The sequence below is a fragment of the Siniperca chuatsi genome, linkage group LG17 (assembly GCF_020085105.1).
Source record: "Siniperca chuatsi isolate FFG_IHB_CAS linkage group LG17, ASM2008510v1, whole genome shotgun sequence".
Lineage (NCBI taxonomy): Eukaryota > Metazoa > Chordata > Actinopteri > Centrarchiformes > Sinipercidae > Siniperca > Siniperca chuatsi.
This window is the reverse complement of record NC_058058.1, coordinates 935359-952429: the sequence shown is the minus strand read 5'-3', so window position 1 is coordinate 952429 and position 17071 is coordinate 935359. Positions and strand designations below refer to the sequence as shown.

The window sequence follows — 17071 nt, the reverse complement described above, 5'->3', positions numbered from 1 at the left end:
GAGGGGCCCCAGTGTTGCTGACCACGCTGTCTGACACACAGTGCTGCAGCCGCACATGCTGTGGTCTGCCAGTCAGGTAGTCCACAATCCAGGACACAAGGGGGCGTCCACCTGCATCGCTGCCAGCTTCTCTCCCAGCAGGGCTGGCCGGATGGTGTTAAAAGCACTGGAGAAGTCAAAAACATGATCCTCACCGTGCTTGCCGGCCTGTCCAGGTGGGTGTGGATGCGGTTAAGCAGGTAGATGATGGCGTCCTCAACTCCCAGTCGGGCTGGTAGGCGAACTGAAGGGGATCCAGGAGGGGTCTGACCATGGGCCGCAGCTGTTCCAGCACTAGTCTCTCCAGGGTCTTCATTATGTGGGAGGTCAGTGCCACCGGTCTGTAGTCCTTGGAGCCACTGGGACGTGGCGTCTTCGGCACAGGAACGAGGCAAGATGTCTTCCACAGAACGGGGACCCTTTGAAGACTCAGGCTCAGGTTAAAGACGTGTTGAAGGACTCCACAAAGCTGGGGGGCACAGGCTTTTAGCACCCCGGGGCTAACGCCATCGGGGCCTGCAGCCTTGTTTGAGTGGAGCCTCATCAGCTGTCCTCTCACCTGGTCAGCAGTCAGGCACACAGCAGAGGTTACAGGTGGGGGAGGGGGGGAGTCGTCGGTCTGGAGAGGGCCGTTAGCCTGATGGGGAGGGGGGAGCAGAGTACTCAGAGGAGATTGAGGGCCGACAGCAGCTGAGTTAGAGGGGGGATGAGCAGGAGCCGGTGTGTCGAATCTGTTAAAGAACAGATTCAGTTTGTTGGCCCTGTCCAAGCTGCCTTCAACTCCTCTGCTGCCAGTCGGTCTGAAGCCAGTGATGCTCTTCATGCCGCTCCAGACCTCCCTCATGTTGTTCTGCTGGAGTTTCCGCTCCAGCTTCCTCCTGTACTTCTCTTTGGCCTCCCTGATTTTCACCTTCAGGTCGGCCTGGATTGCCCTCACCTCCTCCCTATTACCATCAGTAAAGGCCCTCCTCTTGGCATTCAGGATGTCCTTGATGTCTTTTGTTACCCACGGTTTGTTATTTGGGTAACAATGGACCGTCTTGGTTGGGACATTGCAGTCCACACAGAAGTTAATGTAGCCAGTGATGCACTCAGTGAGCCCGTCAATGTCCTCTCCATGAGGCTCACAGAGTGCATCCCAGTTAGTCACCTCAAAACATTCCTGCAGTGTCTCATAGGCCTCCCCTGACCATCTCCTCACTGTCCTTGTGGTCACAGGCTGCCTTTTAACCAGAGGCACATAGCAGGGTTTAAGGTGAACCAGGTTGTTGTCTGACCTACCCAGGGGGGGGAGGGGGGAAGAGCTGTATGCGTCCTTAACGTTGGCATACAGCAGGTCCAGTGTTCTCTCCTCTCTAGTAGGACAGCTCACATACTGGGTGAAATTAGTCAGTGTTGTTGAAACACTGACATGGTTGAAGTCACCCGAGATTAATATGAGTGCACTCGGGTGTTGAGTCTGTAGATGTGCTATGGCGGTGTGAATGGCATTACATGCCGATGCCGGGTTAGCAGAGGGGGGGATGTAAACAGCCACAACAATGGCATGTGAAAATTCACGTGGCAGATAATATGGCCGGAGTCCCACAGCTAACAGTTCAATGTCCGGGGTACAGATACTCTGCTTGATAGTGACGTGACCAGGGTTACACCATCTGTTGTTAACTAGAACAGCAAGCCCGCCGCCTTTCCGCTTACCGCTCCCGGTGTGATCCCTGTCAGCCCGAACAGTCTGAAAGCCGTCGATGGAAACGTTATGATCCGGGATATCCTGGTGTAGCCATGTCTCTAAGAAGCACATCAAGCTACACTCACGGAACTCCGTCTGACTCCGGGCTAACGCCGTTAGCTCGTCCATTTTATTCGCCAGCGATCTCACGTTGCCCATGACGAGAGAAGGCAGACACGGCTTAAATCTCTTGTTCTTAAGTCTCTTTTGTCTGGACCCCTCTCTCTTCCCTCGCCGCTTCGTTCCACCTCTGCATCCTCGGTGTGTCCTCCTCCAGATCTCAGCGGGGACATCGGTTGTCCTGGGCGCCATGCTGCCCGGCTTCAGCGCGATCAGCTGTTCCCTGGTGTAAACAATGCGGCCAAACAGCTGATCTGCAGCGGTGCCCCGACCGAGTAGCAGAAGAAGAAATTCCACGGCGAAAAAAAGTACAAAAACACTTTCTACCCTCATTTTCGCAAAGAGCGTAGTTTAAATTACACTTACACACAAGTTACAAAAGTTTGGAAGAAAAAAGTAAAGTTAAAAGTTGGAAAAAGTAAGACGACGAGACGGAGCTACAGCAACAGGCAGCATGCGGGCTGGCGCATGCGCACATAAATTATTACATCGTTAACACTGATGCATCAACGTTAGCAGCATTTTACTGTCGTGGAGCTAGTTTTATACACAGTTAGCTAGTTTTATACTCAGTTAGCTAGTTTTATACACAGTTAGCTAGTTTTATACACAGTTAGCTAGTTTTATATTAAGTTAGCTAGTTTTATACTCAGTTAGCTAGTTTTATACTCAGTTAGCTAGTTTTATACACAGTTAGCTAGTTTTATACACAGTTAGCTAGTTTTATATTAAGTTAGCTAGTTTTATACACAGTTAGCTAGTTTTATACTCAGTTAGCTAGTTTTATACTCAGTTAGCTAGTTTTATATTCAGTTAGCTTGTTTTATACACAGTTAGCTAGTTTTATATTAAGTTAGCTAGTTTTATACACAGTTAGCTAGTTTTATACTCAGTTAGCTAGTTTTATACTCAGTTAGCTAGTTTTATATTCAGTTAGCTAGTTTTATACTCAGTTAGCTAGATTTATATTCAGTTAGCTAGTTTTATATTCAGTTAGCTAGTTTTATATTCAGTTAGCTTGTTTTATACACAGTTAGCTAGTTTTATACTCAGTTAGCTAGATTTATATACAGTTAGCTAGTTTTATACTCAGTTAGCTAGTTTTATACACAGTTAGCTAGATTTATATTCAGTTAGCTAGTTTAATCTCTAACGGAGCAAAAGCTCCAGTCCTATGAAGACATTTCTGGCTTGAATCTGCTCCTAAAGATTATTTTCTTAAAACAAAAAGTTAGTGTTAGTGCACTAAAAGTAATTCAACCTGTTTTAAATGAACCTGTGTAAAAACTGAAACTGAAGCAAGTATACGGCGATTCATGGCTTGAAAACAGTACTGCACTGATGGATCTCTGCACGATTTGAGAAATTAAGGAGTAAGGACTCAATTACTAAAATTATTTGATAAGATGGGAGATTTTTGCAGGAAACAAATGCAAGTTAATCTGTAAAGTAACTAACGCTGTCAGATAAATGTAGTGCTGTAGAAGTGGAAAGTATCATAAAATGAAAACACTCAAGTTCAAGTACTTAAAAATTATACTTATATCATCTTACTCACTTGGTTTCATTCCAACAAAAAAAAAGTCAGTTTCACACAAAAATGTTCCAACACGTTCGTCACTGAGTGTTTTATTTTGAAGGTGTAAACAGGAAGTTGCGTGTTTTACCGCGGCTGGCTTGTTAGCATGTTAGCATGTTAGCAGAGCGTCAGACCGCGGTCCTCCCGGTGTCTCTGCCTCGTCTGACCGGAGATCTGTGAGGCTGCGGGGGAACTGCGGAGGCGGGAAAACATGAGACGCAAACAAGATGGCGAACACAAACCGTCACCTGAGAGTCCAGAGGACAGGCGCTCAGGTGAGAGACCCCCAGACATCACTGTGTTTACCTTCCGTGTCATAAAGGACGAAGTCAAATACTGTCAGACAAAGTCTTCCCGATCAAAGACCCGATCGATCGACGGTATTGATCTTACAGCAGTCAGACGTCACAGCTGGAACAACAGGAAGAGGAATTACAATCTTTCAAAACAAAAAGCGCCAGAAAAATACACAATAAACACGACAACAGTTATAAAGAGTGTGTGTGTGTGTGTGTGTGTGTGTGTGTGTGTGTGATCAGATGTACGATTGATCAGATTTAACTTGTTTGTTCAGACAAACACGTTTGGCTTCTGTGGTTCAATGAAAAAAAATATGTTTATATTTATCAAATTAAGGCGTCAAAACATTTTTGTCTGTTATTGATGAATTAATCAATAACAGCTGAATCAATAGCTCTTCATTCGATACCAAATGATAATGCAATGATCTCAGTTTATTTGTCACCTGTTGTGAGGACCAGCCCTCTGAGTGTGTGTGTTGATCCTGAGGGTTTATTGATCACACAGATCAGAGAGTGTGTGTTGATCCTGAGGGTTTATCGATCACACAGATCAGAGAGTGTGTGTTGATCCTGAGAGTTTATTGATCACACAGATCAGAGAGTGTGTGTTGATCCTGAGAGTTTATTGATCACACAGATCAGAGAGTGTGTGTTGATCCTGAGAGTTTATTGATCACACAGATCAGAGAGTGTGTGTTGATCCTGAGGGTTTATCGATCACACAGATCAGAGAGTGTGTGTTGATCCTGAGAGTTTATTGATCACACAGATCAGAGAGTGTGTGTTGATCCTGAGGGTTTATCGATCACACAGATCAGAGAGTGTGTGTTGATCCTGAGGGTTTATTGATCACACAGATCAGAAGACGGCTAAAGAGTTCGCCGTGTTGCTAACTCGACATGTTGAAGTGTCTTAGTTCAGAATTAATTTTCAAACATATTAAAATGTTTTTGTGTTGTTTCCATTCAGAGGTGCAGAGGGCTGATTACCCAGAATGCCCTGAGGGTGGCGCCTCTGAGCCGCAGCTCACTGAGGCAGAAGAAAAGGAGGAGGAGGATGGAGATGAAGACTCCCGGCAGGATCCAGACTTCAGCCCTCGTCAGAACGACAGCGCGGCGACGAGAAGACCGTCGTCGTCACAGAGCGGCAGAGGAAGAAGACCAGCCGGCGAGCTGAGAGCTCCGGCGGATGTTAAAGGGAAGAAGGAGTATCGGTGTGACGAGTGTTTGAAAAGCTTCGACCGGCCGTGTCGTCTGACGGTCCACCAGAGGACGCACACAGGTGAGAAACCCTTCGAGTGCTCCGACTGTGACAAGCGCTTTAAGAGTAAATCCCTCCTGTCGGCTCACCTGAAGACTCACGGCGGCGAGCGGCCGTTCTGCTGCCACGAGTGCGGGAAGTGTTTCCTGCAGCGGCAGGCGCTGGTGGAGCACATGAGGACTCACACGGGCGAGAGGCCCTTTAGCTGTCAGCTCTGCAGCCTGAGCTTCTTCGCTAAGAACCACCTGCAGCGCCACCTGCTGACCCACACAGGTGAGCGGCGTCACCAGTGCGTGGAGTGCGGGAAGTGCTACAAGAGGAAGGAGCACCTGAGCAGCCACATGCGCGTCCACAGCGGGGAGCGTCCGTTCAGCTGCAGGGACTGCGGCCGCAGCTACAGCGAGCGAGGACGCCTCCGGCGGCACCTGAGGACGCACACGGGAGACAGCAAACGCCACGCCTGCGCGCTCTGCGGCCTGCGCCTGGTGTCGGCCAATCACCTGCAGAGACACATGCAGACGCACGGCGGCGAGCGGCCGCACCGCTGCCCCGACTGCGGCAAACGCTTCAGCAGGAAGGACAAGATGATGGAGCACATGAGGATCCACACCGGAGAGAAACCGTACCAGTGCTCCCAGTGCCAGGTGAGCTTCAGGTGGAGGGCGGCGCTCAACGCTCACATGCACACCCACACTGGGCAGCAGGAGGAGCTGTGATTGGCCGGCCAGGAGAGTCCGAGCTTTAATCTGCCCTTTAGAGACAGAAGAAGGAGTGCAGCAGGCCGCGCCCACGCTGCTCCGCCGGTCCGCTCGCCCCGTCACGTCACGCCGCCCCTTAAAAACTTTACCTGCTGATATTTACTCACCTGGTGCAGCCAGAAGCAGGAAGTACAGGAAGCAGAGCAGGGAGGGCTGTAAAGTTAGACTGCGGGAGCTAGCATGGCTAATGCTACGTGTTGTTTGTTGGGTTTTGCTTTTGATGAGTAATTGTGCCATTCTGCGATTAAACAGGGCGGGACTCTGTAATTACTGTCTTTTCTATTTATTGTATGTGTTTATATTTTCATTATTGTGCAAATAAACTAAACGTTGACGTGTTAACGGCAGCGTCCACGGCGTTGTTTTATACAGTTTATACAGAAAGCGACGCTGGCTTCTTGTCTTCCAGCTCACTGTGATGTCACCACATCTCACCTGATCACCTCTCACCTGCTGCGTGTGACCGCAGATTCTCGGTGGAAACGTGTTTTCGCATCTTCCCCTTTAATTCTTCACTTACGAATGTTTTCTTGCGTTAGCTGATTTTAGCCTCGTTAGCATCCGCAGAGCCGTGCAGCTAACGTTCAGACTGCTTCATCGTTCATGCTCCCCTCAGGATGAACTGTAATAACTCTGCTGATCCTCTGACTTTCCATCTAGCGCCACCATCAGGCCGACATGTTAACGCGTCCAACACTTTGGTTTCTGACCAAATTCAATTTATTTTATTCAATTCAATTTTATTTATATAGCACCAATTCATAAGTTATCTCATTGCACTGTTCCTACAGAGCAGGTCTAGACCGAACTCTTTATAATATTAATTACAGAGACCCAACAAATCCCACCACGAGCAAGCACTTGGCCACAGCGGCAAGGAAGAACTTCCTTTAAGAGGCAGAAACCTCGAGCAGAACCAGACTCAGTGGTGGGCGCCATCCGCCGCTGCCACAGATACCTGCAGAGCTGATGACGTTCCCATCAGCCTCAGCTGGACTCTCTGTTTACTGCTAATTAGCTAATGTTAGCATGCTAACACGCTAAACTAACATGGTAAACATTATACCTGCTAAACATGCAGCATGTCAGTATTGTCACTGTTAGCATGTTAGCATGCGAACACGCTAAACTAACATGGTGAACATTATAGCTGCTAAACATGCAGCATGTCAGTATTGTCACTGTTAGCGTGTTAGCATGCTGATGTTAGCAGTTAGCTCATAGCCGTGCTGACCTGCTGCTCTGAAGTGACACACCTACTGAGTCAAAACTGAATGAACTTGACTCAGCTGGTCACATGAAACACAGCAGTCTGCACACGCTCACACCTGTGTGTACTCGGCAGGTACGGGCATGCACTGCAGTTTCCACCCCTGCTTGTACAGTCACGTCGTCGTGGTAACAGGGCCGGGCCCTCGCCGCAGCAACGCACCACGCCTCTGGAGCACCCAGAGAGAGAGAGAGAGAGACAGGTGAGGCGTTAGAGTCCGCTCATAAACTCATAAAGTCCCTGTGATGTCATCAGGTGAGTCTCCAGGTGTGAAGCAGGTTTTCTCAGTGATCTCGGCTGTTTGTCCTGAACCTGTCTCACCTGTCTCAACCGTCTCACCTGGCTGCTGCTGCTGCTGCTGAGCGTCGACTCCCCGAGAGAACAGAGCCGCTGTGAGTCCTCGCTCTACTTTTCAAGCTTTATTTCCTTTCTTGTTTTGTAGTTCGTCTTCAACCTTTCTCTCTCCTTCGCTGTTGAAGATAAGAGCTGTTTAAAGAACGATTGCTTCAGCAGTTAGGTATGAGCCTGACAAAGTCAAGTTCAAACACCAGGTAGCCAAAAGTATGTGGACAGCCTCGCGAGTTCCTCCGGCATGGAAGCAAAGTATTCAAGCTTTCATAAAAAGCTTGTTGCACGTGAACAGAAACACAGCAGACTGCATGTCACATGTTATATAAGTTTTAAATGATTAACTAGATTGAACTGTGAAAGAAAATATTTTGGCTTCAGGTAACAAATGGTACCAAAACCAGAAATCATGTACTGCGTTCAAGTCAAACAACTGTGACAACAGAGAAGGTCAGTCAGAAGTGGAGAGAGCAGAAGTATTATCATGTGGATAAAGTATCAGAAGTAAAAGTACTCATGAACAATGTTATAGGTATCAATATATATGATTGATAAATGATTATTGATGCCTGAACTTGTTAACAGCATTTTAATGCTGTCAAGGTGTTTAACGTTATATACTGCATCATATTTTATAATACAATCATATTTTGCAAAGTAACCAGCTACTGCAGTATATGTAGATACATCTCTCTCTCTATATATATATATATTTATCTATATATAGATATATGTACAGTGGTGTGATAAAGTGTTTGCCCCCTTCCTGATTTCTTATTTTTTTGCATGTTAGTCACTTAACTGTTTCAGATCATCAAACAAATTTAAATATTAGTCAAAGATAACACAAGTAAACACAAAATGCAGTTTTTAAATGAAGGTTGTTATTATTATTATTAAGGGGAAACAAAATCCAAACCTACATGGCCCTGTGTGAAAAAGTGATTGCCCTCTAAACCTAATAACTGGTTGCTCCACCCTTAGCAGCAACAACTGCAATCAAGCGTTTGCGATAACTTGCAGTGAGTCTTTTACAGCGCTGTGGAGGAATTTCGGCCCACTCATCTTTGCAGAATTGTTGTAATTCAGCCACACTGGAGGGTTTTCGAGCATGAACTGCCTTTTTAAGGTCGTGCCACAGCATCTCAATAGGATTCAGGTCAGGACTTTGACTAGGCCGCTCCAAAGTCTTCATTTTAATGTTCTTCTTTTGACCTGAATCCTAATCGCTGTAAAAGACTCACTGCAAGTTATCGCAAACGCTTGATGTCAGTTGTTGCTGCTAAGGGTGGAGCAACCAGTTATTAGGTTTAGGGGGGAATCACTATTTCACACAGGGCCATGTAGGTTTGGATTTTGTTTTCCCTTAATAATAACAACCTTCATTTGAAAACTGCATTTTGTGTTTACTTGTGTTATCTTTGACTAATATTTAAATTTGTTTGATGATCTGAAACATTTAAGTGTGACTAACATGCAAAAAAAAGTAAGAAATCAGGAAGCGGGCAAACACTTTTGCACACCACTGTATAGAAGTAGAAAGTAGAAAAAATGGAAATACTCAAATTCTAATCAGGTATTTTGTCAACAGAAACAAGATGGAGTCCAGAGAGGAAGAGCAGGAGGAAGACGCACCCAGGTCAGAGTTCATCCACTTTCTTCCACTTTTTACCTTTTTATTTGCAGCTTCTTCTGTTGCGTGTCGCACAATATTCTCCGCTGGGAACCCGAAGGTCAGACCGGTTCGTTCCTACAGCCGCTGTTAGCTGACCTCCTGTCATCGCGACGACGTCGAACACGTTTGTGACGATAATCAGAATAAACTGAATGTGAACGTGTATTTCGAGCTTCTGACCCACAGAAATCTGAAAGTTGTTCCGTAGTTAGGGGGTCCTGGGTCCTGGGTCCTGGGGGAAGTACTGGACTTCTGTTCAAATCCTTCAGTCCAGTTTGTAGCCCGTGAAAATGTGTTTTTGTGTGCAGGTCACCTCTGGAAGACGTCACCACAACTGATACTGCAGCTGCTTTAACTTCCACCACGCCTCCCGTTGCCCCACCCGACCATCAAGCAGGTCCTAACTGTTTTCTACACACAGGAAGTCCTTTATTTTAGAGTATCTGCTTAAACTTACTAATTATGTTGTGATCGTCGATCAAACTGTTGACGTCTGGATGGTTTGATTAGAGGTTTTGTACTTTTATCACAAAACCTGCCTCGAACTCAAATCGTGAATGAATTAAAAGTCATTTCTGACCTTCCTCCGCAGAGGAGGAGGAGGAGGAGGAGGAGGAGAGACAGGTGGACTGGTCAAAGGAAACTGCGTTGCCACGGCAGCAACAGGCGCTGACTCAGCAGGTATAAAGAAGCGAAATGCGTCTCAGTCTGAGGCGAGAATCTGTCCTCTCTGCTCACTCCCGTCTCTTTGTGTCCATAAGGTGAGGAGGAGGAAGAGGAGGAGACCTCTGCTGGAGACGAGGAGGGCGAGTCCAGCTTCATCTCTGCAGCGCCCCCCGCTGGCCAGAGTGAAACACAGTGGAAAGGTCTTTCCTTTTGCTTTGTGGCTTCATTGTTCTGCTGCGTTCAGTATGAAGAATCTGTTCAATCTGCAGGATAAACATGTATCTCCCCCACCTCCTCTTCTTCTTCTTCTCTGTTTACTCTCTGACTTCCTGTCTTCCTGTCGTCAGGAGCTGTTGAGGACGAGTTTGTCTCCGAGCAGAAATCATCAACGCCGACCAGAGACAGACCAGGTACCGACTTCACAGTTTGTCTGTAATTAACCCTTTAAACCCACCTGGAGACTAGTTTTTAAAGCTTCAGTGGTATACCCTGCTGAAATGTAGACGTGTACTGGGATAATAAACGGTAAGAGTCTGCAGATACACACAGTTACAGTTTCTACTCAGGTACTTTTGTGAAAGTTGTACAGAGCGCCAGAATCCAGGGGGCGGAACTGAGGCTGGTAAATAATAATAATAATAACAGTAATAATAATAATAATAATGTAATAAAACATATGAAGAAGAAGAATACGATATAAAAGTAATTCATTAAAATGTAAAAATCCAAATAGCATTTTTTTTAAATGATAAAACATAACATATTAAAATAAATAAGAATAAAATATTCAGTATATGACTGATAAAAAATAAAACAATAAAAATTATTATTAAAATAATAAAGATTTAATTAAACAAAACTGCAAAAAATAGAATTACATCACGAAACTAGAATATAAAATCTACAAAAAAACCTGAAAAATGTTAATAAAATTAACTATAATGTAAATTATACAATTAATTAAAACAACACTGACTAACTGTTTTAGTATTAATTAAAATTCATTCATTCGTCTTTTATCCGATGATGTTGTTTACCTGTTATTGTTTTTGGGAAATTATTTGTCGGTGGCAGAAATATTAAACCACATCACCAAAATATTAGAATCACAGAAGTTCTGTCAAAAACAAATATCAATACAAAATATTTTAGAGTCATGTTGGTCAGCTTCCTGTTTAGGTTCAGACTGAACGTACCTGAAAAGTGTTTGACGCTCTGTGACCTCACTTCCTGTCTGTAGCTCCTCCCAGCAGTCTGGCCTCGTCAGGGTCACGACCAACGAGGAAGAAAGTCCTGGTGGCTCCAGCGCTCAGTCTGTCTTTAGGTAATAAAATAATAACTCCACACATTGTTATTGTTTTAATATTTCAGCACAATGAAGATGAACCTGTGATACAGCTGAGCAATATCTTTATATATAATCTTATTTTAATCTTTCATCATGTCTTTCTTTTTGTTTATGCGCTCTTTTATTTTTTAATTGCTCTCCATTTTTGGTTGGTTGGTTGTTGGTGTTCATGTCACAAATGTGTGTTGTTTTACTCTGAAAAACAATAACAGACTGAGAAAGTTAGTAATATGAGACAAGACACCTTCAGTTAATACAGTGTAACACGATACAAACAGTCTTTACTTTTTCAGATGAGAGAAAATAACGGTCAATGTGTCGTCAGGATCATATCCACATCTCTAACAATCAGATAGGTTTTGGTTAGCGGCAGATAGTTGTTGGTTAGCGGCAGATAGGTTTTGGTTAGCGGCAGATAGGTTTTGGTTAGCGGCAGATAGTTGTTGGTTAGCGGCAGATAGGTTTTGGTTAGCGGCAGATAGTTGTTGGTTAGCGGCAGATAGGTTTTGGTTAGCGGCAGATAGGTTTTGGTTAGCGGCAGATAGGTTTTGGTTAACGGCAGATAGTTTTTGGTTAGCGGCAGATAGTTTTTGGTTAGCGGCAGATAGGTTTTGGTTAGCGGCAGATAGTTGTTGGTTAGCGGCAGATAGTTTTTTCGGTTAGCGGCAGATAGTTGTTGGTTAGCGGCAGATAGTTTTTTCGGTTAGCGGCAGATAGTTTTTTCGGTTAGCGACAGATAGTTTTTGGTTAACGGCAGATAGTTTTTGGTTAGCGGCAGATAGTTGTTGGTTAGCGGCAGATAGTTGTTGGTTAGCGGCAGATAGTTTTCGGTTAGCGGCAGATAGTTTTCGGTTAGCGGCAGATAGTTGTTGGTTAGCGGCAGATAGTTGTTGGTTAGCGGCAGATAGTTTTTTCGTTAGCGGCAGATAGTTGTTGGTTAGCGGCAGATAGTTTTTTCGGTTAGCGGCAGATAGTTTTTTCGTTAGCGACAGATAGTTTTTGGTTAACGGCAGATAGTTTTTGGTTATATTGTTCTAGTTTTCGGTTAGCGGCAGATAGTTTTCGGTTAGCGGCAGATTATATGTTCTTTCAGTAAATAACAGATGTTGCTCTTCTTCAGGTCGCAGTGAGTCGACGGTTTCAGAAGACTTCCCCCCAGCCTTTCTCTCCCCCTCACCTGAAGACGATGATGACACAGGGCTGGACTTTGACCTGGACGGCATGGAAACACCCTCTGACTGCGAATCACTGCCCTTCCCTATCTACGACCTGGACCTGGAAGGTGAGAGGTCAAAGGTCAAAACGGCTGAGGACGCCAAAGAAATGAAATTTTTTATGACCACTTCACTTACACTTGTGTGTAACCATCCCAAAAACCTTTAATAACATCACAGGATTGTTTTCCAGATGACCTGCGGCGTCTCGGCGTGGCGTCCTGGCGTCGCAGACCGCGCGGCTCCAGTCCCAGGTCCAGGTTTGATTCTCGTACTAGTTCTGGACCGGGGACGGACCAGAGTGAACTGGGAGCTCTGGAGCGGGAAGACATGGTGGACAGTCAGGGCATCAGGTGGCGCTGTTTCTCCACAGGTGACCCACCACAGGAGAGCCGGGTCAACATGAGCGTCCTGGAGCCGTTTCTCAGGGTGCTGTCACACGGAGGTACGACGAGTCACCTGTCTGACGGTTTACCCGGTAGTAAAGTTATCTGATGGTTACCTGGAGATCACCAGGTAGAATCCTAATCTGTGGCCCCTCCCTCCCCTTAAACATCTGTTGTACCTTCTCTGTCATCTCTCAGGTTACTATGGAGACGGTATGAATGACATCATCGTGTTTTCTTCCTGTTACCTGCCGCAGAATACTCTGGAAAATTACCAGTATGTGATGGATAATCTGTTCAGGTAAAGGACACAGACACATACACAAAGTTTTCTTAAAGGTCACCCTCCCCTTCCAAGCGTGTAGGAGAAACTACGGTGGCCGCGAAACTCCCGTAAAACGCGAACAGGCCCTCTCTAGAGCCGGTGTTTAGTTTGTCCGTTCTGGGCTACTGTAGAAACATGGCGGTGCAACATGGCGGCCTCCGTGGAAGGGGACCCGCTCCCTCTGTAGATATAAAAGGCTGATTCCAAGGTAACGAAAACACAACGATTCTTGTTTTCAGGTGATTACACACTGATGAAAACACACTTATGAATATTATATTCCATTTCTGCCGACAGCTGCTCCTAAATGTTCCACGCTGGACCTTTAAGTGACCAGTTTATAATCTGTGACCTTTGACCTCAACAACTAACCCAACTGGATGAAGTGTTTTTTTAGCGTCTCCAAAACCGAAAACACAAGAGCTAAAGTGTGAGGAATGGACTAAACAGTGCGTTTATCTGCTCTAGTGAAAGCTGCTAAGTGTTAGCATAACCAAGTGTTAGCATATCATTAGCTAACTACAGTATTTTGTGGGGTTGCAGGTTACGTTCGCAAAAGCCCCGACCATGCGGGAGCTGGTCCTGGACGATGCTATATCAGGGTTTAGGCTAACGTTCGCGGCTGTGTTTACGCTCCAGCTAACGTTACCTTAGATAACGTTACGTTTGCGAACATTTGACTTTTTACCTGGGACCTGTGAGCTTTAGCCTCAGTCTGTTAGCACGACAGCAAGCCCTAAGCACTGTAGCACCGCGGCTCTCTGAAACGCTTTTAGCTGTTTGTTTTAAAACCGAGGATCACCAAAGTTATTACAGTTCATCCTGAGGGTAACATGAATGTCTAAAGTTCATCTGTTCATCTGCAGGTATGTAGTAGGAACTCTGGATCTGATGGTGACAGAAAACTATGTGATCGTGTATCTTTGTGTTGGAGGTCAGAAAGACAAACTACCAGGAATCAGCTGGCTCCGAGAGTGTTACACCACCATCGACAGAAGGTAAAGCACACTCTGTTCGCTCTTTAATATGAGGTGATGTTTGCTTTTCTCATCATGACCAATATTTTGTAAATTATCCAAATTTCTTTGTTAGTTTTGTTCTTCATCAGTCCGTTGTCCACTGAGGAAAATATCTGATTACACCAAAGTAACCAAAAGTCATAATACAGAAAGCTTTGCACTTCAGTTTCCATTTCTTCTTCCTCACCTGCAGTTCTTTGCTTTTAAATCGGCCATCTGAGTTTCCTCAGGTAGAAAATTGTTTGTTTTTCTTCGTCTTTGTTGCCTTTACAGATAAAGCTGAACTTTAAGCTGGTTAAAGTGCAGAGAAACGTCTTTCTTTCACCTGTCAGATGTGATTTCAGTCTGTGTCCAGTAGGGAGTGTCAGATGTTCACTGTTAAAACACAGTTATTCACTTGTTGACTGTTTTCTCTCCTCGGTTTCTCATGTCCAAACTTTATATTTACATTATGTCAGAGCTGTTGTATGAGATTGTACAGGTGTACCTAATAAAGTGGCCACTGAGTGTCTTCTTTACATGAGACCAAACTGCTTTTCTGCCATTTTACCTGCACAAACCAGTTGTCTGTTCAGCACCTAAAAACAGGCCACAGATCCTTAATTAATATTAATTAAAACCCCGCTATGTGTAGTCATTAAAACGTCAGACTGTAGCGCCTCCTGCTGGTAGAAAAAGAAAGAGCTCGGCTGTGTAGCTCCCACTGCGTGCTATGTGGCGTTTGAGGAAGAGAGAAATAGATTAGCAGATTACTGCACATGCTCAACCGCCCCACAATGCACTGCGTCACTTCAGACTGTGCAGTGGTGATCATGTGACGCGGTCGCACGACTCTCGTGCTCGAGTGCGCTTCAGAAGTAGGCAGGACATTAGTATGCGAACACAAACACAGCCCACGTCTGGACCGCTTCCTGTCTCACTTCCTGTTTGGCCCCTGGAAGACGGACTGGGTGAACCCTTACAGCGTGATAATAAGTGTGTGTGTGTGTGTGTGTGTGTGTGTGTGTGTGTGTGTGTGTGTGTGTGTGCAGGTTGAGGAAGAACCTGAAGGGTTTCTACGTGGTTCATCCCACCTGGTACATCAAAGCCCTCGTCACCATCATCAAGCCCTTCATCAGGTCTGCTGAATCCTCCTCCTCCTCCTCCTCCTCTTCCTCACTCTGCTTCTGTAACAAACCACAAACCAAACTAACGCTCACATTCATGTCTGTTTTTCCTCCAAATGTTCTTCCTCTTCCTCTTCCTCTTCCTCTTCCTCAGCTCTAAGTTCAGCAGGAAGCTCCAGTTCGTCGACAGCCTCCAGACTCTTTCTCACTTCGTCCCTACTGAGCACGTGCAGATCCCAGACTGCGTCGCACAGTGAGTCACGCTTATTTAGTTTTTAAAGTTGTTTAACAGGATCGTCTCTTGAGATCTAGATCTTTTGTTTTTGACCAAATGGCAGCAAAGTTACAGTTTATCACCCAAAAGGAAAAATGAAAGAAATTGATCCACAGAAAAAACGCACATTTACGCAGAAAGCAAAGCTGCACTTCAGTCCTTGAAATGTTCAGGATTTGCTTTTAAAGCTTTTCATTTTGAGAGACTCATTTCTGCCTCCTCTGCGGAATACGACTTGCACGGAAACCGCTAGAAAAAGCGAAAGATGTTTGAGTTTTTTGGCGCTAAAATGGGAAAACAGTGTTTACGAAATCGTGAAGCCGGCTCATCGGAGATTCTGTTCGTCGAGGAAAGACGTGGTCCGGTCGTTAGAAAGTGTTGTAGCTTTCCGTGTTACCGAGGCGGATGCAGCCTGTTCACGAGTGAACATGAATATGGCCTTTTAACTGATTTGAAAGATTATTTTTCAGCTCCTAAATGAACTTGACGATGTCATTTCTGCTCCCTGCAGGTACGACCAGAAGCTGTCCAGGTGAAACTCCTCCGAAGGCCCCTGCAGTCTCTCTCCCCGTTCTGCTCAGATTTCTGGAGTTTGGCGTCTCGCTCGAAAGACGTCGCGGCGGTGTTTCGGAGCGGATCTGCTGAAAAGCAGCAGATTTGAGCCAAAATGGAGGTGAAGAACAAAATCCCCCTCCGGGCCTCGTGGTGCCGCTGCTCCTCTGCACCTTCTGTCTGACCTGTAACATTTCAAACTGTCTTATTTTAAAATCACTTCGCAGCACGAATCAAGCCCCGTATAAACATTATAATGTCACTTTGAAACAACACATTGGTGCGCTACGCCTTAAAATCTAATGCAGTCTAACGAACTGATGTCGTTACCATGGAGTCACTTTGCATTATGAGAGCCCCCAAAACAGACAAGATTATATCTTATATATATCTCATTATAATCTTCCTTCCGCAAGTAAGTATCTTGTTGCCGCAAACTTGTAATCATCTTGTTCACAGCTATAATCTTAGTAATTATATTGCATGCACAAATGATGATCTTGTGCTCACAAGATGGATCTAGAAGGTGCGACCGCTATATATATATATATATATATATATATATATATATATATATATATATATGATATATTTCCAAAGGATGTCAAAATGCGGTCGTTTATCATGTACTTCAAAACTGGAAACATTTCACATACTTTAAAGGTCCGGTGCGGAGGATTCAGCGGTGCAACCGTTTGAATCCCGCTCGCCTCGCCCTCCCCTTCCCTCAGGACAAACTGCAGTTCTTCTGGAAAATGTTCACGGGTTAAGAAATCTTTACTTAAAAAAATGAAATACACAAACCAGTGTGATTTAGCAACTTTATAATATTTACACACTCAGTGAAATAATCGGATTATCTGTCATTCAGTGTGGAGATCAGAAACACTTTGTTAAGCTACAAATGTAACTACAGACGTCGAAACATCTCGCAGTGTTAACAAAAGTGAAATGAATTGGTGCATCCGTGATTCGGATCTTCTCCCAAACGTAACGGGCTCTTCCTCGGCCCGCGCCGCACTCTTCCACCGGGTTTAATGAAAATCGGACCGGGAGTTTTTCCGTAATCCTGACAGACGAACAAGCGAACGGCTCAGAAAG

General features: G+C 45.1%; 2 protein-coding genes across 3 annotated transcripts in view; both read left to right on the top strand.

Annotated features, from left to right (window-relative positions):
• The first annotated feature begins 2752 nt into the window (after window positions 1–2752).
• Window positions 2753–7449, top strand: LOC122864566 (gastrula zinc finger protein XlCGF8.2DB-like). 2 transcript variants are annotated; one of them, XM_044172132.1, is made up of 3 exons: window positions 2753–3742; window positions 4739–5673; window positions 7133–7449. In XM_044172132.1, the coding sequence occupies exons 1-3, from the start codon at window positions 3679–3681 to the stop codon at window positions 7187–7189; spliced, it is 1056 nt and encodes a 351-aa protein (XP_044028067.1). In that variant the 5' UTR covers window positions 2753–3678; the 3' UTR covers window positions 7190–7449. The 2 variants fall into 2 exon arrangements, with proteins under 2 accessions (XP_044028067.1, XP_044028066.1); XM_044172131.1 differs by lacking the exon at window positions 7133–7449 and having other exon boundaries at window positions 2754–3742; window positions 4739–6129.
• Window positions 7450–9003: 1554 nt separating this feature from the next.
• Window positions 9004–17071, top strand: part of LOC122864709 (BCL2/adenovirus E1B 19 kDa protein-interacting protein 2-like) — an 8496-nt gene continuing 428 nt past the window's right edge. The window contains exons 1-13 of the mRNA XM_044172322.1: window positions 9004–9044; window positions 9421–9477; window positions 9673–9761; window positions 9842–9946; window positions 10094–10156; window positions 10987–11070; window positions 12215–12376; window positions 12502–12753; window positions 12893–12995; window positions 13886–14017; window positions 15070–15156; window positions 15299–15397; window positions 15930–17071. The exon at window positions 15930–17071 is cut by the window's right edge and continues 428 nt beyond it. Of these exons, the coding sequence (XP_044028257.1) occupies window positions 9004–9044; window positions 9421–9477; window positions 9673–9761; window positions 9842–9946; window positions 10094–10156; window positions 10987–11070; window positions 12215–12376; window positions 12502–12753; window positions 12893–12995; window positions 13886–14017; window positions 15070–15156; window positions 15299–15397; window positions 15930–15954 (1299 nt within the window). The 3' untranslated portion in view covers window positions 15955–17071. The remainder of the gene's footprint in view (window positions 9045–9420; window positions 9478–9672; window positions 9762–9841; window positions 9947–10093; window positions 10157–10986; window positions 11071–12214; window positions 12377–12501; window positions 12754–12892; window positions 12996–13885; window positions 14018–15069; window positions 15157–15298; window positions 15398–15929) is intronic.

Coding starts and splice junctions, on each gene's coding strand:
- LOC122864566 (XM_044172131.1), top strand. CDS start 3,679: ATGAGACGCAAACAAGATGGCGAACACAAACCGTCACCTGAGAGTCCA. Junction 3,743..4,738: donor TCCAGAGGACAGGCGCTCAG/GTGAGAGACCCC, acceptor GTTTCCATTCAG/AGGTGCAGAGGGCTGATTAC.